This window comes from Xiphophorus couchianus, chromosome 24, assembly GCF_001444195.1.
Source record: "Xiphophorus couchianus chromosome 24, X_couchianus-1.0, whole genome shotgun sequence".
Taxonomy (NCBI): domain Eukaryota; kingdom Metazoa; phylum Chordata; class Actinopteri; order Cyprinodontiformes; family Poeciliidae; genus Xiphophorus; species Xiphophorus couchianus.
In genome coordinates this window covers 9,423,556-9,446,681 of record NC_040251.1, presented here as the reverse complement: position 1 = coordinate 9,446,681, position 23,126 = coordinate 9,423,556, and the positions used below count along the sequence as shown (strand labels likewise).

At 38.1% G+C, this 23,126-nt stretch overlaps 1 protein-coding gene across 1 annotated transcript in view; it reads left to right on the top strand.

The window, feature by feature from the left end:
- Positions 1-19,510, top strand: part of atp9a (ATPase phospholipid transporting 9A) — a 39,415-nt gene extending 19,905 nt beyond the window's left edge. The window contains exons 16-28 of the mRNA XM_028011197.1: positions 1,513-1,605; positions 1,733-1,816; positions 3,727-3,897; positions 5,116-5,214; positions 6,868-6,957; positions 7,225-7,369; positions 7,598-7,662; positions 9,195-9,350; positions 11,773-11,837; positions 11,992-12,100; positions 12,207-12,264; positions 15,502-15,705; positions 19,328-19,510. Of these exons, the coding sequence (XP_027866998.1) occupies positions 1,513-1,605; positions 1,733-1,816; positions 3,727-3,897; positions 5,116-5,214; positions 6,868-6,957; positions 7,225-7,369; positions 7,598-7,662; positions 9,195-9,350; positions 11,773-11,837; positions 11,992-12,100; positions 12,207-12,264; positions 15,502-15,705; positions 19,328-19,464 (1,476 nt within the window). The 3' untranslated portion in view covers positions 19,465-19,510. The remainder of the gene's footprint in view (positions 1-1,512; positions 1,606-1,732; positions 1,817-3,726; positions 3,898-5,115; positions 5,215-6,867; positions 6,958-7,224; positions 7,370-7,597; positions 7,663-9,194; positions 9,351-11,772; positions 11,838-11,991; positions 12,101-12,206; positions 12,265-15,501; positions 15,706-19,327) is intronic.
- The last annotated feature ends 3,616 nt before the right edge of the window (positions 19,511-23,126 follow it).

Here is a 23,126-nt window from a genome sequence, read left to right as displayed (position 1 = left end):
TACATTTTTATTGTTTTTAAATTTCATTTTGATCTGCAGTATTTATTTTCAACATACAAATGAGAATTATATGGAATATAATTGCTCCTAAATAGCAGACAGTAACTAGACTTCATTTGATGTTTAGTCTAAGTATATCTAAATTTCTAGGCATACAGTACAGACCAAAAGTTTGGACACACCTTCTCATTGAATTCAATGAGAAAGTGTGTCCAAACTTTTGGTCTGTACTGTATATTGAATTATATTGAATCACAGTGTATGTGGGACAATGTACTTTATATAGGGAGATACTTATATGTATGTGTGTTTGCATTGAGTTGTATTCAACCCGATAAATGACATTTACGTGTTTTAAACGTAAAACTCTAATGGTTGTTGTAATTTGAAAGCATTTCAAATTCAGAAACAAAAAATATCTTTCTTACTTTTATGCTAAATAAAAGTTATTAGCTGTAGCCTAAACCATTTTTGTCCCTGGAAAAAAAATAGAAAGAAAAACATTGTGGAATTTAAAGAATCAAAGTTCCCTAATTTTTATCTTTAGAAAAAAAAAAGCATACTAGAATACTAGAGCTTTCTATCAGCCTGGCTCTGTTTTTAAAAGAAACGTTGGCATATGTGATCAAACTGACTGGAGCTGGAGTCCAGTAACCTGTCCTGAACGGTCCTGTGTCGTTACATATCAACATGACATGTGTGTGTGTGCGTGCGCGTGTGTGTGTGCATTAAGGGCCCCTGTTGATGTATGCTACTGGAACAGACACACATGTTAACATGTAAAAATTAATTTGGCCAAAATATACAGACAAATAGCTAAGAGGAACCTTTATTTTACTTTTATGATTAGAAGCAGATTTCTAAATCAAGTTTTCAGAGCCACAGACTGCAGACCCTGTCTGCACTAGACATTACTGTGGCTATGAAAAATGAGAAACTGAAAAATATGTAAATTTGTGAGTCTCTTTGCTAGTCCACATCCTCACTATATTTCCAAGGGATTGCTTTCAAAACCTTCTAGTTTTCCCTTTGCCCTCCCCCTAATTTTCAAAGCAGTTGGGACACCCTGCCCTTTAGAAAAATATTGTTACAGGCTAAGGATTCAATTTCTTCTTCTGTCTGCAAATAAAAAACCAAGTAAATGACAGGTCTATTGGCTTTTTTATTATTATTTTTGATGTCAAAATAGTAGGTTGTTGGCTGTTGTTTTGAAGCTAATTGCTACTTGACACAGGGCCAGAATATAAAAACAGAATAACAGAAGCGTTTTGTCTGAGAAAATTTTCACCTTTTGTCCTGTGACTCACTCTGGTGACTAACATCATTTTTGTTGGCTGATATCTCACTCAGGAAGCCTGAATGTTTTAAACTTGACTTGATTTCCTGATAAAAGTGAATCCATCACAATTACCAAATACATCCTGCATTTCCAAACAGCACAGACTTCCAGAGCTCACGTTGCTCAGGAAAACGTGTCCTGCAAAAATCAAGTCTTTATCCACTGGTTTTCAGGACGAATCGACAGGAGAGATAACTTTCTACATGAAGGGTGCTGATGTGGTGATGGCAGGCATTGTGCAGTACAACGACTGGCTGGAAGAGGAGGTAAATGTCCTTTTTATTTTTTGAGTATTCATGACAGACATGGTGTTATTTTTGCTAGAAAGTCCTCTTACACTGAGAGAGGCTTTGTAAGTTGCTGAACCCAAATGTTCTCGTCTGCTTTTCCTAGTGTGGAAACATGGCGAGGGAAGGCCTGAGGGTCCTTGTGGTCTCCAAGAAGTCGCTGACAGAGGAACAGTATCAGGATTTTGAGGTAAGCATACACTTATAAGATTAAACCACAGCGAGGCAGAGCCGGGGGTTGGGTCTCCGAGGAACTTTCTGCTGAAAGACGAAGGATTTGTTTGACCCAAGTCGAAGGAAGTCTGCAGAGCTTTAAGTCAGTGCTCCAGAAAACTTAAGTGCTCCAGGCACATCAGCTGACGGACACTACAGATACAGATTGATATGTTGCCCCGACAAGTAAAGCCTCTAAATGTCAAAGTGTGTTATTTGGTAATCAGACTAACCTCTGACCCCTATTGGAGCCGCATCCACTCCGTCCTCCCACACAAGCACACTCACACATACACAGGGCTCCTCTCATTGTTTCAGCAGGGCAGGGCCGGGCCTTCTCCCCTGCAGTCCTTAGCCCCAGGCACATTTCTGAAGAGCATAATTGAGTGAGCAGAGCTGGTGGGCAGCAGTGAGTCACCATCTGAGTCACACACAGAGTTTGTGTTCCTCTATGAGTCATGGCCAGATTGTTTTTGCTTTATTTCACTTGCAATTTGCCCTGAAGCTGGAGCGTTAAAGATGGGCGTTGACCGATTGATCATGTCTGCTTCGAGTGTATGGATTTGGTGCACTGCAGTTTTCACAATTATGCGACGGCAAGTTCAAAAATGTACATTTCTGCTGTAAATATGTTTGCTATTAGCATTAAGGAATGGGGGTCAGTTTGCACACACACATAATAGTGGGGTTCCTGTTCTGTCTGGAAAAGTTTGACATTTTATTAAAGGATTCTCTAAATCTGGATCAGATTCATGTATGGAATTAATACCATACTACATTTAAATGGTAGACAGCCTGCACTTGTAAAGCATTTTATCAAGTCAGAGGACTCCAAAGCACTTTCCACTACATTCAGTCAACCATCTATCACTTTGCTGGTCCATCCATCCATGGATTTGTCTATTCCTTTCTTCATTCATCATCCATTTGTCTGTTTATCATCCATCACTTTATCTGTCCATCCATTCCTTTGTCTGTCCATCTACTCATCCGTCCATCCTTTGTCCATCTATCCAGGCTTCCCTTTGTCTGTCTGTTGCTCCATTCAAGCCATCTATCCATCCATCAAATTTTTTTGTCCATCCGTCTATCTGTCCATCCATCCATCATCTTTTTGTTCAATCGTCCGGCCGTCTATTTGTCCACCCATCCAACCATGCGTCCTTTTCCTTTCCTTTGTATATCTGGCATGTTTGCTCTTACAGAAACAGGAGCAATACTCTTCTTTTTAATTCTCTCTCAAACATCAAATACAGGTTTGTTCTTTTTTTTCCTGCTGGTCTGTGATGCTGATAGCATCAAAGCTTATCAACATCTTCTGACTTTTCCTGTTTCTCCGCCTCATTGGCAAAACTAAAGAGGGTCCCAGTGGCTCCTCTCCAAACACACTTACAATGTTAGTAAAGGTTTAAACTTATAGTAGCAGCTACTGTTTTGATTCTCAGCCAAGGTTGTTGAGGTGGTCCCCTGCAAGGGAGGGAGGTGGCAAAGTGTGGGTGTATGTGTGTCTGAAACTTTGCTGTGCAAAGTTGTTTGTCAATGTGGGAAAATCAAAATAGCTCAATTTATTATGGTTTTGATGCAAACAAGTATCTTCAAAGTATAATTTTTTTGTATAGACTAAGTAAAGACATCAATTATCTTGCATTCTCTACATATGTATAATGTCAAAACACCTGACTAAGTTATCTGTCGTCATGGTGATAGTTTATTTTTCTCTTCATTCTTTTGAACCCTTTTTGTTGCAGACTAACATTTCCTCTTCTTTTCTTTGTCTTTAACAATATTATGCTCTTGTCACTGCTTGCAATGAATCACACATTTTTTTTGTTTGTGTTTTTAGATCCACCCACTTGTGATAGCTCCATTGTTTGTGCTTCTCCCCAGGCGCGGTACGTCCAGGCCAAACTCAGTGTTCATGACCGCTCCCTGAAAGTAGCCACGGTGATCGAGAGCCTGGAGATGGAGATGGAGTTGTTGTGTCTGACCGGGGTGGAGGACCAGCTCCAGGCCGACGTCAGACCCACCCTGGAGATCCTCCGCAACGCAGGCATCAGGGTGTGTGGGGCTTTTCAGCTTACAGTGGTATTAAAGCATCGCCATGAAAAGTAGAGAAGCAGATATTTGATTTGCATTTTAACTGGTTGCCTCCATAAATTTTCAGTGAATTGAATTATATTGTTTTTACCATTAGTTTGAATTATTTAAATGAATTCAAAACAAGTGTGTTTTTGAAACACAGCAAGAAGACAATTCGCAGTGCTTTACATGATGAAAATAAAAATATTAATGACGTAATAAAGGAACGCAAAGTCGTACTACAGACTAAAATTAAAATCCTTTCAACTAATATTATAAATGGAACAAAAGCAGCTCTAAACAAAGGGAGTTTTTTCCTTGAGAAACTCGGGGTTTCAGCAGTTTTGCAGTTTTATAGAAGTTTGTTCCAGATTAGATTAGAGGAGTATAAAAACTGAATGTTGGTTTAATTCTGATTTTAAATATTACGCTAGCATCTAAATTACAAGTTCAGCATACTTGAACTGGATTATCTATATAGTTCTTTGTCATATGAATAAAGCATAATTAATGCTTATTTTCTTATCAGTCACTTTAAGATTTTGCAATCTTTTTGTAATTAAAATTTTAAAAAAAAATTTCACTGATTTGTGGGGTTATTTTAGAAATATTTGCAAGGAATTTTGCAATCTTTTTTCTTCTTTAAACCCCTTCCAAGTTCTACATAGGAAAAAAAATGAAAAGAATAAAAAGACTGATTGGACACAAAAGCATTTTTATCCTTTAGATAATATCAGTCACAGATTATAAATTTGACATCAAGTAAGGCAGAGGCAGCAGTATAGTAGAAGTAAGAAATACCGCTACCTGCAGATGGGAGTTAACAGTCACTTAAAGCCAAGATTTTTTACAGATTTTGCGGCAAATTTGCGATAAACGCACAATTATGCATTAGCATGAAAAAATGTGAGCATCTATTTATTTGTGCATGAACTTCTGCAATCAGGGAATGGCAAAAAACTGGAGGAACTGACTTCAGTTTCAGTAGTTGGATTTTTTGAAACGCACTTAACTTGGATAACAAAAAATTCTGATTTTGTCACTTTTTGCTGTAGCTATAATGAATTTAAGCTATATAATATATATATTTTGATCCTATTCTGTAGTTTGTATTTATCTAATTGTATCAGTGATTATTATGTGATCTGTTCAACCATCAGGTTTCCTCAGATGTGGTTTCTTCTGGTTTCTAATCAGGTTTGGATGCTGACAGGTGACAAGCTGGAAACTGCCACATGCACCGCTAAGAATGCCCACTTGATCACCCGCAACCAGGACATCCACATCTTCAGACAAGTAAGTGCATGACAAGGACGCAGCCTTAAGTGCATATGCAGCAACATTGCGATGCGGTTCCTGTCAGGCCAGCTTTGACAGCTTCTTTAAACGCTCGTCATCCAATCATTGTCCACTCCCTCTGACCAACACAGTTTAGCTAGTGGTCAAAGAGCCCCATGCAGCACTGCATGGAGCTAGAGCCAGCATCCACAGCTGAATAAATCACCTCCCACCAGTGAAAGCATCCCAAAACCACTGTCACAGAGAACAAACAGGCCTTCCCTCAAGCAGAAAGGAGAAACCAGCTGGACCACTCCCAGAGGGAACATGCAAAGGGTTCACTTCCTAATTTGTTTTGCAGATTTCAGGCTCTCGGGCAGCTTTGATAGACCCCCTTTCTGCCTTCCCCTCTGGAGCAGTGCCAGAGTAGAATCAGCGCCTGCCATGTGGGAAGGTTACAGCTTGCGTACAACTGTGGTTACTGGAAGAGAATAACAATGGCTGGCACAAGTTGAAAACCTCAGTCCCAGTGGATGGGGGAGTGCTGACTGGGCCTGCAACACATGCATCTGGATTGGCTTCCTGGTGGCCACCAATGGCCCAATCTGGATTGACGTATGAATAGTCAGCAGTTGAAGGATGTTCATGCCAGAGCAGGGCTCCTGCTGACAGATTAATGCCATGCCTTGTTTCTGCTGCACTTTTGGAGTTTATATTCAAAGTTGGTTTAGGAATTTATCATATAGCATACTTTCTCTTCCCAATGTTTTTACTTACTTTTAAAAGCAGAAGTCAAATGTTGCACACGTTAAATGGCAAACTTTCTTTTTCAGGCCCTGGTATGTTGTCTCTCATTAATATATTCTAGACATACATCCCACTTCTGGACATGGATCGCTTCTAAGCTTATAAATTATGAAATTGTATCTATAACTTATACATATGTGCCTTAATAATGTACTTTTCACTTCAAAAACAATGTCGTGCCATGCATTTTTGTGCAGTTTCTAGAGCAAATATCTTGGTATTCTTGAAATAAGGCAAAACTAACATACAAGTAACTTTTCAGCAAGATACACAAACTTGTTTTAAGTCAATAATTCCTTAATATTGATTTGAAAAAGTACTAGTTTCACCTACAAATGACTTCATGGAACGTGGAACCAGTGCTTATCCACCAATAATAAGAAATTATTTACTTAAAACAAGTTACTGTATCTCCTGAAAAGTTATTTTTAAGTTAGCTAGGTCACATTTCAAGTGTACTAAGATATTTGCACTAGGAACTAGAGAAAAAATGCTTGGTAAGATTGAAGTAGACAGACTGTGTGGTAGAAGTAGATCTGTTATGATGGCTTGTTTCAGCTGGCATTCCTGCTCACGACAAGGGATTCTGCTATGTTTAACATTTTGATACTTTTTGATATATTATTTTTTTATGTTGCATCTATCAGGTTTTGTTGCAGAATTTCTAAGTCAGTTATTAAGTTTTTCCGGCATTTCCATACACTGCAGGTGCTACCGTTCTTCTGCCTGATAAACACCGAGCAGACAAAGGCTCACAGATTGCCATCTCTGTTAGGTTTCCTCTTTTGCGCATTGTCTATGCGTTGTGTGTGTGAGGACATATACATATGCGTTAATTTATAAATGTGGTTGGCCTTGCCACAGGTGACGACAAGAGGGGAAGCCCACCTGGAGCTCAACACTTTCAGGAGAAAACATGACTGCGCTCTGGTGATATCGGGGGACTCGCTCGAAGTAAGCTGGCTCTCGCCTGTCTAATTCACATCCCACTGTCTTATCTGCCTTTATGAAACTGTGACATGTTTTCAGTGTGATACGTGATAATATCACATCCACTGAAGCCTTTCTGGATGTGGCCTCCGTGGTTACAGACACTTTCTAAACCGCAGCTGGAGTTTAACTGTAACTTGGGTAAAGGCATCCGAGAGCCACAGCCCAGATCAGTTAAATGTGGTGGCTTGAGGTGCTCACCTGTCCGCTTTTTTTTTCTTCCTTTGGCAGGTTTGTCTGAAATATTACGAGTATGAGTTCATGGAGCTTGCGTGTCAGTGTCCCGCTGTGGTTTGCTGCCGATGCACCCCTACTCAGAAGGCGCAGATAGTCCGGCTGCTGCAAGAGCGAACAGGCAAACTCACCTGTGCAGTGGGTGAGTAATAACGATCCCATCCAGTCTATCTCTGTCAACCTCAAGACCTCAAATGTCTCAACCACAAACTGCTCACATCACTTCTAACAATTGCAAAACCGCATTTGTGGAGTTTTTTTGCATTTATTTTATTTCTGCCATCTTGTAATCCAGCTAAATTAAGATTAAGGGCATGTATTGGTTGGTTCTGGTGAGTGATGTGAATCCATGACTTTTGTTCTCTCCCAGGGGACGGAGGAAATGATGTCAGCATGATCCAGGAAGCCGACTGTGGCGTGGGAGTGGAGGGAAAAGTAAGACTCTGTCCATCTCGTCGCCTCGCATCGACGTGACGCACCGACAGATATTGCGCTTCCTGTAAAGATATCTCCCACATCCAGAGAGTTGAGGCCGAATTTACACACAGATTATTCCCTTTATGAGGATCTATTGTCCAAGAAGAGGAAGTGAAGATGACAGGAAGGTTTTAGTGTTATGGGGAGTCTCTCGGCAGCCTCTTCCAGAGTTTTCGTTGATCGTGACCCTGCATCCGCTATGGATGGAAACTCTAAGCAGAACTTGTGTTCAAAAATTAATTGCAATGATCATTAAGGAATAATCATTGCAAAATCAAACAGCATCCTTACAAAATGACAGAAGCACATGCTGCTTTTAACAAAGCATCAGGTTTTAGTGTTTACAGATATCACCAATTAGATGTTGTGATATTCAAGGCGTTTTTTTTATTTATTTTAATCCTGATGATTGTGTTTCCCAACTTCTGCTGTGACTATATTGAAGTTCAGTTATATTGGCTGTGTTACAGATTAGTTTTATGGCCCAAACCAGAATTTTTTGCTTGCTGATGGTTGGGTTGGGGTTAGGCTTTTGTGGTGTGTTTAATAAGCCTGCAGCTCATACAGCACAGAGAAAATCAAACGAGAATGAATGATGTAAAGTTTGATCAAAGAAGCAGAATATAACTTTTATAAAAAAATATTTTTTATATATTTGTTAAAACTGTGTCCATGTTGTGACAGTCCAATATGAAATGGATAGCCTGTGAAAAGATCAAACTACTCCATCTCGTCCCTGGTCTATTATTACTGTCTGAAGAAATGCACCGCTCCTACCAAAAATAGCCAATCAAAGCCAGGAGGAGAGTCTTAATGCTGTCATTCAACCTTGTGCATTGGTGCCCATGCTAACTAGCCTAGCATTCATGAGAGTCTCTGCTATCAGGAAGATGCAGTGCAGCAGAGAGCAAGGCGGCACACAAAGGGTGATTGACTGCGCCAAGACCCTCCTACTGGCTCTGATTGTTTTTTTTCTAGTTAGAAACAACCAGATTATCTGTGGTTAGGTTAAGGATCCAAATACTATACTGTCATGACATAGACAGTTTGAACAAATATGAAAAAGAAAAATGTTTTTCTGAAAGTTACATATTGCAGCTTACTTGTTATAGTCTAAATGGAAGAGTATAATAGATAAATAGAAGAAAGTAAGTAGGGTACAGAAGTTAATGATACTGTAACAAGCATAACGTACTGCATCCCAGGTGATTTGGAATTGAATCACCCTACGGTTAAAACAAGCAACAAGGTCGAGCGGGAAGACATTGAATAAAAGCCAAAAATGAGAGCAGTTACACTGCTTACTCAAATTATGGTCTGAAAATGACACCAGTAAAGTTGTAACTAAATTATATCAGGTTTACTTCAGGCTCGGGCCTGTAATTAAAGTTAATTGGTCGGTTCAGAATTGGCTCAGACACCGTGTCTATCAGGCTGGATTTTTTAGGCCCGATCTAAACTCTGGGTTTAACTCTTTGTGTTCTCTGCAGGAAGGAAAGCAAGCCTCTCTGGCCGCCGACTTCTCTGTGACTCAGTTCAAACATTTGGGTCGACTCCTCATGGTCCACGGTCGGAACAGCTACAAGCGATCCGCCGCCCTCAGCCAGTTTGTCATCCACAGAAGCTTGTGCATCAGCACCATGCAGGTAGCGCTGGAACACTGAAACATTTTCGTTCTTTTTCTGAGGATTCTAGAAAACATTTTAACCTCTGAATACAATGGGTTGGAAAAAATGATGCAATCCCTTGAATTTTTTTACTTTAGAACCACAAATTTCACTCTGATTTATTATTTGGGATTTGATTTATTGTGGTTAACGAACAGAAGTGCTTATTTGTGAAATGGAAATAATAAAGTACAGGTTTCTTCTGGTCTTCATTTTAAAAACAGCCACTTGCCACTCCATAAAGTCATAATGGGTCCCATTTACAGTTTTACAGACCATGTAGTGGGTACATTAACATGTGAAGGAAGCTGCTCCAGCCAAATGGGACCAAACTGAACTGTTTACCCTACATGTGAAACAATACACTGCAAAAACACAAAATCTTACTGAGTGTTTTTGGTTTAGTTTCTAGTGCAAATATCTTAATACACTTGAAATAACTCAGAACTAACTTTTCAGCAAGACATAGGAGCTTGTTTTAAGTTAACAATTCCTTAATATAGGTTAAGAAAAACAAAACTTCTAGTTTCACTGGCAGATTATTTCACATGTACAAGTGGAAGTAGTACTATTTTTTAACCAATATTAAGAAATGATAGACTTAGAACAAGCTCCTATAACTTGCTGAGAAGTTACTTAAAAGTTAGTTTTGTCTTATTCCAAGTGTGCTAAGATATTTGCACTAGAAAGTGGACCAAAAGTACTTGGTAAGATTTTGTGCTTTTGTAGTGGGAGAAAACATTGTGTTTCATTTTGGACTTTTTCATCCACATGGTCAAACTTATTATTGGCAGAGAGGGGACTGATTTTCTCAGCAGGTATAGGAAAGCTGGTTAAATTCTTAGGAAGATGGATAGAGCTTACTATGGTGCAATTTATTTATTTCTTTACATTTTTAAACAGGAAAAGATGAAAAAAACAGATCTCAATTTGCAGAACATGGAAAAAACACAAAGATATCCAACATCACATCATATAAATATACACTGCAGACATACAGACACAACAATTTACAAAATAGTAAACACTTAACAGTGATTGCAAAGGAAGATGTTTAACAGACGAGTATTCCTAAAAAGTGCCAGTAGACTGCCATGTAGAAAAATTATTTGTGGAGTAACAGTTTTTACAGGCTGATATAGTGGTGGGCATTTATTGTATCATTTTCTTTTCATAATACAATTTTGGTTTATTGTTGTCACAATAAATTCCAATTAATGCATAAAAAACCCTAAAATTGTATTTTTGGGACTGTTAGTTTTACTATTTTCTCCACTGTTCAATAAAAGTATATAAATAAATATCAATACATTTGAAAATATGATGTGCTTTTCAGTGATACAAATCACACTTTTTTATGTGACTGGTGTCCTAAACGGGTTATGATTGTTATGCAATGCAGAAACAGCCATACATACCTTTAAAAAAGTAATAAATAAATAGTTCTTAAAGTTATTTTTTATCATTATCACAGTAGTATCACAAAATATCGTGATAAAACCTTAAGTCCATATCACCCACACCGAGCTGGTAATGGCAAGTGTTTGTTGTGTAACAGACCTAGTTGAGCAAGTAACCATTTCCAATGCTTGAAGTAAACCTGGTTTGGAGGCAGCAGAAGAATACAAATGCATACCAGACTTTTTAGATTTCTGTTTGTAAATATAAAAAACAAAGTATGATTTTTCTTCTGATTCAAAATTTCCTGCTTGGCCTTGACACATATAATCTCAATAGAAGACAATAAAGTTTGTGGTTGTTCAGATGGAGCGTCGGCCTTTGCAAGACGTGTAAATAGAAATCTTGTCTGTCCAAAAATAAATCTGCATACCTACAGACAGACAGGCAAATGTCTCTGGGCTTGTCATGGGAAGGTGGGGTGGACGATGACTCAGAGGACGCAGGCAGTAGTGCCCTTCTGAGACAGCATTCCCATGTCCCAGTCCAAACTCAGCCCCCAATCTGGAGGGACATCCCATGACTCACTGGACCATGCACTTTATGGCTTTTAGGAGGCTTTTCTCCACCTCCCTCAGATTAAAAATGACCACAGATGGAAGCTGAATGTTTGGTTGGCAGCTTGGTACTGGAATCATTCATCTCCCAAGTTTAACTGAGAGGCTTGAATCGGTTAGTGTTTATTAGTTCCCTGCAGCTGTGGTGGGGTGAGGTATAAAATGTATACACCTGCTTCTGAATGCTCATTGCTCCCATCTGATTTAGTTTTTACAAAGCCGTCTAAATGTTATGAAACACATTTCTTTTCATTTGTATGTTAAGAATAACTCAGGAAATGTTCTCACACTCCTGTTCCCAACTCACTGCCGTTTAGCAAACATTAAGTAAAATAAAAAGGAATACAACTGAGTATTTGTTTTCTGCTTTTTCTCTGTTTCTGCAGGCTGTTTTCTCCTCTGTTTTCTACTTTGCTTCAGTCCCGCTCTACCAGGGATTTCTGATTATTGGGTGAGACACAAGCTCTCGGAGTACTGATGACTTATTAACAGAATATTTGACTGACTTTGTTCCCTGGAATTTCCTCTTTTTTAAACCCAAAAGGAAGTCGGAGAAGAGGAAAAAGTGAAATTATGATACATGTTTCGTAAATCTTCTGTTGCAGTTACTCCACCATCTACACCATGTTCCCCGTCTTTTCCCTGGTTTTGGATAAGGATGTTAAGTCAGAGGTTGCCATGCTTTACCCAGAGTTGTATAAAGATCTGTTGAAGGTATTGATGAATAACACTTCCAGTGTTGCTATGCAACTTTGTATTTTTGGTGACACAGAAACAAAAGAGAAATACGCTTTTTCTTCTTCTTTTTTTACTTCCACAGGGCCGACCGCTGTCTTTCAAGACTTTTCTAATTTGGGTCCTTATAAGTATATATCAAGGTAAGATTTAATAGTTTGATGGCTTGATTTTCTATGAAAATCCTCAATGAAGTTTTTTACATTTTGTCACACTACTACTAGCAATGCACTGATCCACTTTTTTATTTAATTTACGATACAATAAAGATATCTGAAGTTTAGGATGGACTGATACGATATGGTACTGATATTGATATCGGATTGGTGCATCTCGAATTACAACTACAAGATCCATTGTCTTTTGTAGTGCGTCTCTACCAGTGTTACACATCAATATTTAAGTGTTGCTACTGATTCTTGATTTGATTTCAGTCTGTACTTTGACTGGACCATTCTAACACATGAATATGTGCTTTGAGTTTGACTCATGGTTTAGGGGAGGCTGGCTCTGTCTTGGTAGGTTTGCTCAAATGTGGAAAGAGTATAAAAATAATGTACTCGAGTAAAAGTACAGTTACTTTGACAAGCATTTTACTTAAATACAAGGAAAGTTACTCAAAGAAAGGTAAGAAATACCTCATTAAAGTAAAATTTACTTAGTCACCTTTTTTTTCTTTATGCTAACCAATCCAAATGAGTAATGATTTTTTTTTTTTGTATTTTTATTCGTTAACTGATATGATTTCAGATGTAACTGAGTGAAATACTTTAATCAAACTGAAGTAAAAATTTAGGTTTTATAAACAACTTGAAGAAAAGAAAAAGTGTAACTAGTTACTTTCCACCCCTGGGTTTCCTGTAGAGATCTCCAATATATGAAATGAGAATTTTGCCACAATAAAAGTGACGACGTGATTAAAATATCCTTGCACTCTTTGTGGTAACATATCTGTCACTGCCAAAACAGACACCAATATTGGTCCAGCAATGAAACTTATCCATTAATAAACTTAAGTACATCAGTGTGTATAATTGTAGCACAAATTAATACACAAGCATGTTTTCAAAAATAAATGATGTTTATCCATTCCCTAATGGAACCAAGAGTGAAAAAACAATAGTTGAACAACAAAGGTAATAATCTGAATCAAACTGTCAGTATTGGGGGTTTTATTACAATAATTTTATTTTCTCAGTGACAATAAACAAAGCAATAAATGCTCCTCCCTAGTTTGCGGTTGTGCCCTACTCTCAAAGACGGCTCAAACAGAGCTGAGTGTTCAAAGAGTAGAGTTTTGTTTTAGAATTTAACGCCACTTTAAACTTTTCTACAACTTTCTCTGTTCATAGGGTTTCTTTCTCACTGGGCAAGAGACATCTATTTGTGGTGCATGTTTCGGCAATGAGACAATCCGAAAAACTTAACATGACTGAAACATGGGACTACAGACTGAAATAAAATAATGATATTTTAGTAAATATTAATGTTAATATTTGCAAGCAATGGCTCTTTGTTTCAAACATCTGGTTATCAATTTTAACCAAATTGCTTAGGAGTCATTGTGGAAAGTCCAATGATATGATACAGTTTTTTGCTGTTTTTAATTAGTAATTTAATTTAATTTACATAAAAGACTAACACTAAAAGTACCAATAATATATATTTTTTCTCTTTTTTGTGATTTTCTTGAAAACAGATTTTTTCTTTACATCTTCCACTACTATCAACTTATTGTAGAAAAAACCGAATCAGTTTTTTGGGGGGGGGGTTTTATACAATAGGTCAGGTAACATTTGTGACTATAAACAAGTTCTATTTAGCTGGACTAAGGCCAAAAATGGCTCTTTGGAGAGTAAAAGTACACACTTTGACTCCATAAGGTGACTTCTAAATACAGTTGTTTGCTGTGAATTTATTTAGGGATATCAGAGTAAACAGGGATGAACACATTGGCATGCAGCAGTTTTCAGGTTTTAAATTTTATGAAATGAAAGCCGTATATAATATCCCTTTTTCTTTAGTTTTGTTACTCTAGCAGAATCTTGATGAGAATAATTTTAATTTATGATATAAATGTGGAAGGTTTCTTGGAGTATGTGCCTGTATATTTATGCAGTTGGTTTTTGGTGTTTTAGAAACATCAGACAGTAGAAAATGTTGAAGTTCAGGTAGGCTGCGGATGTTCCTACCAGACGGCTGCATCGCTCTACCTTAATCACACATCACTCTTTAACTGCCCACACACTTTGAAAGCAGAGGGAAGTTTCCGACACGCACCGTTGGCCATGAAAAGCTGTTTACCGTCGCATAATGAGCTACACCCTGAAACTTTTTATCCATTTCTAACAAAACAGGAGTTTCCCTTTTTACCTGTGGGCTTATCTTGTTTGCAAATCATTGCTGCGTGTGTTGCTTTCACTTTGTCTCCTGTGTTTTTCCAACGTACAGAATACCCTCAAGCACATATTTGAAAATGAGGGAAGAAATTGTCTTTTTCTTTTTTTTCAGTGAACTGGAACTATGCATTTTGAATTAAATATTACAATTGCTTGAATAGAACAAAGTGAATATCAGAAGAAAAAAAATCAGCCACATTTGTGTTTTGATTTGGATCATTTTAAAGTAGCTTGTTGGTTACCAGCAAAGAATAAATTATAAATGCATATTTGTTTTCCCCATTCTTTTCCTGCTGGGCATGTTTTACATATTTTAAAATGTCATACTAGCGCTTTTACAAAACCAATTTGCTAATGTAGACATTGTTTTTATATGTAAATAAAATCTGTTTACATATTAGGTAAAAATGTCAGACCTTCTGCTGACCTCTACCTCATATGTAATTAAGAAACTTGATCTAAATCTGAGTTTCTGCTGTTGGATATTTTTTAACGTCAATGTTCAGTAACCTAAAAACTGCTTTTGCTCCAGAAGATTATTCAGTACAGCTTGATCTGGACTGCTGTCTGCCAATCAGAAAGCTCTGCTATAGATGGGAACATAATTTTATAAAAGCAAAATGCAAAATATATTGGCACTAACATTGATATCAGTTGACATTAGTCATGTTTTTTTTTTTAACATATTGGTATTGGTTCGATAAATAAAGCTGGGTTGATATGAACAACTGATATTTATTTTGATCTCATTGCCATCTGGTACTTGCCGGGGTTTTTTGCCAAAGGTGATAAAACGTTTAAGTGGTAAATATTGATTATCAGCCGTAATAGATTTGTAAATCGGCCCAAATTTTAATTTTTAGTAGTAATGCATCCCACCTTTTCCTACATTTTAGTGAGTAGGAAATTAAGCAGCAGCATCCCCAGAACGTAGAAAGCAAAAGCATTGTTTTATTTGTACTGTACTGTTCTCATCCACAGGGAGCATCATCATGTACGGAGCCATGCTGCTCTTCGAGTCCGAGTTTGTCCACATTGTCGCCATTTCCTTCACCTCCCTGATTCTGACCGAGTTGCTGATGGTGGCCCTGACCGTTCAGACGTGGCACTGGCTCATGATAGTCGGCGAGCTCCTGAGTTTGGCGTGCTACATTGCTTCACTCGTGTTCCTGCACGAATTCATAGGTGAGTAATGTCCTCATCGCTCCTGATTTCAGCTACTTTACAGATGGATCGTTGTGTTCCAGAAAACAAAACAAAAGCCTAATATAATTTCACTGCAGACTGAATTGTGTTTTTCTGCTTTGGCCGGTCTTGAAATAGGACGTCAGCATGCAGCGGTATGAGGGGGGAGGGCTTGGTTTTTAATGTGTCTCCTGTGTGCAGTAAACTGTGGAATTAGCAGGTCTAGAGGTGAATGTATTGACAATATGACCTGGTGTGTCTCAGGCATTCTGTAGCATCAAAGAGGAAATGCCACCAGTTTGGTTGGTTTCCTTTGAGCTGTGTTTTGAAATAAATGCTATATAAATGCATTCGTGATCAGTTTAAAAGAAAAATATTTGCAGAAGCAAAATTACCCTTTACATATATGTATTTTTAGGAATAATCTCCCTCTATTTTGTTTTTTGTTGCCAAACTGTTAAGCATCAATTTACACTGGCCACCACAAAATAATCCAGTTTTGCTTTTTTCCCATATTAAGCGTCCTGTAATAGTGAATGTCCTGACCAAAAGCTCTCCAGGTTTTTATTTTCAGCTTTATGTGAGGCGTGGAGTTCCATTTTCAGCCTGCAATCTCGACCACTGAGGAGCATGACTGGCATGTGGTCAAGTTTACCCTTTTTGGGCTTTTTTTCTTCTCTGTTTTCTTCCCTCTTCAAGTCAGACTGAAATAGACTTTAGATGCTGTTTTGTTGCATGTGCAGTTTATACATTTTAACTGAGCTTTTTCCAATATTTCTTTCCCCTTCCCTGCATATTAAGCTGTCTGGGTCAATGTCGTTCCCACTCTGGGAGATTCCAAGGAAAAATAATAAAGACAAGAAGTTATTGTTAGTTAATTATAAACATGCTCAGCAGTAAATGTTGCGCACGTCTTGAGATAATTATGTGTTGAAACCCTCATTGCCCTAATTAATGTCAGTGAGGCAAAAATGCGTAACATACCAGAGCTTAGTGTGGACTAACTATTCTTACTTTACTTATTTGTAACCTAAACACGTTACCAGACGTCATTTTGTTAGTTTGCTTTTAGGCCTTTTAATGTGATCAGCTTGTGTAAAGTGAACCTTACCTTGTGGTAAATGTGAATGACTGTACAACACATGCTGGGCATTATTATTCTGTCTACTCATTTTTACTTTTTTATTAATTGGTCTTAACAATTATTCACAGTTCAAAACATATGTCATGCATTTAAGGGATGTTTTTCTACAGAAAATGCTACTGAAACCCATTGAAAACCTCATGATTATTCCACCAAATATTTCTGAAAACTTTCTGAGTTAGAACTCAGGAAGAGTATTGTTGTTTCTAAATGAAAATGAACTTGTTCTCTTGCATTATTTGAGAAAGCACTGCAGCAGTTCAGACAGAAAATGGGGACAGAGAGAGGTCAGAGTGCAAAGAACAACTTTTACTAAAATGTGATAATGGAGAAAATGCTAAATTGCTGAGTCCTTTAAATCAAAGCTAAAAACCTATTTGTTTAGAGTTGCCTTTTTTCTGAATTTTTTCTATTTAATTTCATCCTAATTAAATAGTCCAAACTATTTTCATCTTTTATCCATAACTTGTCACTTTATTTGCTGAAGTTGTTGGCGTGTAGAACGATAAATAGAGGTGAATAAAACCTCGGCCTCCCTATGTGTTCACATACTGACCATACCATGGTTTCCATTGTGCTTCCAACTGTGTTACCAAAGAGACTCTTAAGCCCGTGTTTGCTATCACTGTTAAGGAACATCCTCAGCCTACCTGATGAGCAAACAATTTTAGCCGGGTGGGGGGGCCAAATAAAGCCTGGTGACCCGCCAGGCTTGTAATACACTACACTGTATTCCAAATTATTACGCAAGTGATATTTTCTCAGATTTTCTTAATCAATGCAAATGATGGTCAGTATAATTTTCAAGTCATGAACTATTACAGTATAAATCTAATTTTACTTAAAGCTCCCCATGAGAACAGTATTTAAAAAAAAAAAAAAAAAAAACTCAAAATGCACTGTTCCAAATTGTTATGCACAGCAGATTTTCATTTTATGGATTATAAAGAACTGCAAACGGTCATTCTGTGAATGTGAAGCATTAAATGGTCACATGAACTAAAATCAAAAGCATCTTAACAGATCGAGTTACATGTTAACATAGGACCTTCTTTGATATCACAGCACAATTCTTGCATCCATTGAACTTGTGAGTTTGTGGAAAGTTTCTGCTTGAATTTCTCTGCAGGATGCCAGAAAACCTTCCCAGAGCTGCTGTTTTGATATGAACTGCATTTCACCCTCAGATCTTCTGCTTGAGGAAACTCCATAGATTCTCAATAGGGTTGAGGTCAGAGGTCAGAGGTGGATGGTGACCACACCATGAGTTTCTCCCCTTTTATGCCCATAGCAGCCAATGACACAGTGATATTCCTTGCAGCATTCATTGTCATACATGAAGATGATTTTGCTATGAAAGGTACGGCTCTTCTTCTTGAACCATGAAAGAAAGTGATCAGTCAGAAAGTCCATTTACTTTGCTGAGGTCATTTTCACACCTTCGGGGACTCTGATGGGGCCGACCAATGATTCTCTCTCTCCTCATGATTTCGGCCCAAAGCATGACTCCACCACCTCCTTGCTGACGTCACAGCCGTGTTGGGACGTGGTGGCCATCCACCACCAATCCACTTCTGCGTCCATCTGGACCATCCAGGGTTGCACAGCAGTCATCAGTGAACAAGTCTGTTTGAAAATTAATCTTTATGTACGGCTGGGCCCACTGGGACCGGTTCTGCTTGTGAGCTCTGGTTAGGGGTGGCTGAATAGTAGGTTGATGCACTGCAAGCCTCTGGAGGATCCTCCACCTTGAGCTTCCAGAGGTTCCAGCAGCTTCAAATAACTGTTTGCTGCTTTGTAAGGACATTTTAACAGCTGCTTTCTTAAGCAGCTCCCCAGGTTTTTATTTTCAGCTTTATGTGAAAAAGCTGAACATTTTTCACATAATTTCACAAATCCGATGAATTTGTCTAACAGAAACCTTCCTCGTTCTGCCTTTATCTGTACAAAACCATCTTTGTTCTGAATCAGCCACAAATCTCTTCACAGTACAATAACGCTTCAGTTTTCGTTAAATATCTAATGTTTTCATACCTTGTCATACGGCACTACACTATCTGATGATTTTCGTCAGCAGAGATCCTTTCTCTTTCCCATATTGCTTGAAACCTGTGGCCTGCTTAATAATGTGGAACATCCTTCTTAAGTATATTTCTTTTAATTGAGCTCATCAGACAAACTAATCAACCCAGCTCTCTGAAATTAATTGTAGTGATTCAAAGAGCCCTGACACACAATACCATCTATAAATTTAATAGGACAACAAAAAAATGTAACCTTTATGACACTTAAATCCAATTTGCATAATAATTTGGAGCACGGTGTCGAAGAAACCCTGATACTTACCTTTATGTTTTAACATAAAGAAAAGGTGTAACGTAAACTTTTAGTTTCATGAGGATTGATGAAATCTTTACCACTCAGAATTGCTGGCTTGTGCTCTTCGTCAGTTTAACTTTGACTCTTCCTCTGTGACAGACGTGTACTTCATCACCACGGTGTCGTTCCTGTGGAAGGTGACCGCCATCACGCTGGTCAGCTGTCTGCCTCTGTACATCCTCAAGTACCTGCGCAGACGCTTCTCTCCACCCAGTTACTCCAAGTTGACCTCCTAAAAAAATAAAAAAATAGAACATACTCTCTGGCCACGTTTCCTGACAAGAGGAATCCCAAATCTTCACCTTTACCAGGGATCCAAAGACACATTAATTCCTTTTTAAATTCTGAAAAGCTCTTTGATGGGACAAATAGTTTACTGAGAGTGATAAAGCAGTGTTAATTGCTCTGTGTGTTTGATGCATGGCTGATTGATGGGGTTCGCTGTGTGGTACGCTCCTGCAGTAAGATTAAACTGACCTGATTCAACCAGTTTTATGAAACATATTTATTATCAGTGATCAATTTTGCATTTAAAATGCCCTCAGGACAAAAATAGAAACATCCACACGCCACAAGACAAATGAAAGCTAAACAGGACCCATTCTATTTCATAATGTGACCAGGAAAGGAGCAAGAGAAGTTGGCATCTGGCTCCGAATTCCCGCCTAAGCAACACACCTACTTATTTAGAGAAAAAGTGAGATTGTCGTAGATTTCTCTCAGGAGTTGAGTCACGTTCTCCTCAAACAGCAACTCGTAATTCAAGGTTTAAACGTCTAAAAGTGAAATGGTTTTACAACATGGGCTTTGCTAAACTGAGACGTGATTAAACTTGTGTATTCCCTGATGCGTCACCCCCAAAGCTACAGCTCAGCACGACGGGGGGTGGCATTGCCTCCTTTTTTAGCACGACCTCTGGAGTCTGATGTTAAATCCGTCCCGCCGTCTTTGTTTGGACCGTGACTTGGTGTTTGTGGAGAGTGGTCCGAACGCCGGTGAACCTCTCCGCCGACGTGCAGCCTGGCGGAGGGCTACACACAACCTCTGATGTGGCGGGTCGACTGCGGCCGCGCACTCAGCCCTGCATGATGACTCAAAGCCATAGCTGAAAATATACCCCAGTGACCGAGTCGCTGTCCTTGGGGGTCCCACACTGCAAAAACACAAAACCCCACCAATCTTTTTTTTTTCTCTAGTTTCTAGTGCAAATACTTTAGAACACTTGAAATAAACAAAACTAACTTGCTAGTAACCTTTCAGCAAGATATGCGCATGTTTTACGTCATCAATTCCTTAATATTGATGAAAAATACTAGTTCCACTGGAAGATTATTTCACTTAGAACATGGTGTTCTAAGTGAAATAATCTTCCAGTGGAACTAGTAATTATTTCATCAATATTAAGGAATTATTGACTTGGCAGGCTCATATATTTTGCTGAAAATCTACTTCTAAGTTAGTTTTGTCTTATTTCAAGTGTCAAGGTTTTTACACTAGAAAATGCACAAAAATGCTTCGTAGGATTTTGTTTTTGCAGTTCATCTACTTTAACATCTGTGAATTAACAAAAGGGATCAAGTAAAAAAAAAAAGTAAATTACTAATACTGCACTTTAACAGAAACTAACGTGATGCGAAGCACCTCAGATTCATTTCACTCATGTTGTGATGAACTGTAAATATTTCCCACCTATCAGTAACATGGCCACACATCGTTTATCATGTATTTATTTTGCGTGTTTAAAAAAAGGGGGAACTAAGCATGAAACTTTGTACAAACTGTGCCGTCTTGAGTCTTTTTTTTTTGCTATGTAGGACTGGATTTTTTTATTATTTGTACTAAAACTTGAATTCTTTAATCTGTTTGAATATTTTTAACTTCTCTGGAATATTTTCATGTTAAAGTGTAAAGCATTAATGATGCTAAAAACGGTTTGCTTGTACATGCAAAGCTTATGTTTTATTTAAATTTGTTGATTGCACTCAAGGGAACAAAAACAAAAAAAACTGAAATGTGCTGATGTCATTATTGTGATCACTAATAAATGTGGGTTTTTTTCTTGCTGTTTTTGTGGACGATTTTATCTTTTTATATTTTATTTATTTTTCAATTATTTATGTAAATCATATTTAAGTTAAACGATATATCGTTATTCAGGTTAATATTCGACTTGTAATGAACCAAGTCGACGTAGCTCATCATTGTGAGACAGATGGAAATGAGGAATTATTTCAAAAGTTGTATATATTTTTAAGGCTTTGTAATGATATATTTCTGGGGTGTCCAGACTTTTTGTCACCTGAGCCAAAATCATCAAGTCGCTAAGAACTAAAAAATGTGCCTAAAAACTGTAATACCTTTCACAATTCAAAACACTAAATTGTAAGAGTTATCAGATTTTTTTTATTTTTTTTACTTACAATAAACTAAGCATGCAATATTTAAGTGAAATATAATAAAGCTTTCAATTGTTTTACAGGGAGGGGGTATGTAAATTGTTGTACATCCCAAACTTATGAATGATTGGGCTTGATTACATTAATAAAAGAGAAAGCCAATTATGGAAAAATAACTAAAAGAATTCTACATTTAGTCTATTCTAAGCAGTTAGACCAGGATCTGTTCTAGTCTTTATTTGAAACTGTGTCTTGCTGTATTTGTTCATTCATTCATTACAGGCTGATCTGGGAGCTCCAGAATCTGCTTCTGAGTAGATTCTGTTTTGCAATGAATTCAAGAAGAAAGTAGAAACCCTGATTATTTTCAATTTCCATCCATCCATCCATTTTCTAACACCCTTGTCTATAGTGGGGTCGGGAGGGGTGCTGGTGCCCATCTCCAGCTAACGTTACCCCCCTTCGAGAGGCGGGGTTCGCCAGTCTGTGCAATTAATTTAAATTTATTTGCAATAATTTTATCCTCATTAAGAATAAAAAAGCCTCCATCTGCATAAACCACGTGTGAACTTGGCAAAACAAATCTGTACTAATCTTGAATTGCAGTTCAAGGCCACAAAAATAAATGCCAATCCAGGGGCCTAGAATGGCCCCCAGCCCACACTTTGGACACTTTATTTGAAACAATGAATTTCTAGTAAGAAATTTCTACATTCACCTGAACTTTGTAGCGAATGCTTAAGAAGAAGAAGAATTACTTTATTCATCCCAGCAGGGAAATTATTTTGCAGTTACAGCAAGAATTTTTTTTTTTTATACACTGATTAACACACACGACAGGAGCTGCGTCTGCAGGTAGCCAGCTGGGCCGGCGCCATTTTTGAAGGAGGACATGCGGCAAAGGTCGTCGGGACCGGGAGGCGAACCCGCGACGTCCGCGGGTCTAAGGCCTCCAAATGTGGGGCGTGCTAACCCCCTGCGCCACCACAGCACGCTGGGGCAAACCACATTCAAGCATCTTGAATGTGTTTTTTTTTTTTTTTTTTAATCTCACCAAGATCTATTTACCTACCATTGGTAACCATGAGTAAACCTGGTAGCTTCACAGCATACTTTAAGTAGTTGAGATCTTGCTCACAAGTGAGAGAAAAATGGAGCAGGGGATTCATAGGTGGATTGGCATGACGGCTGTGGTGAAAAAGAGAGCTGAGCTTTCAACCATCCAGCTAGAACTACTGAAGCTGTTTGAGGTTCTTCTTACTAAGGAACATTACACCAAAAATTTGTGATACATGTGTGGATTAAAGAAAATCCACAATAAATTCAAAGTTTCTTCTAAAAACCTTTACAGTTGCAATCATTCCACCTCAGTTTAGATTCAGTTGAGTCTAGAAAAAAGAACAGCATATTTCAAAGGCATAGATCATAAGGCCAGAAGCATGCTATGTGAAGGATGTTAGAAAATGTTTCATTTCTGAACTTCTCCACAATGATTGCATCCC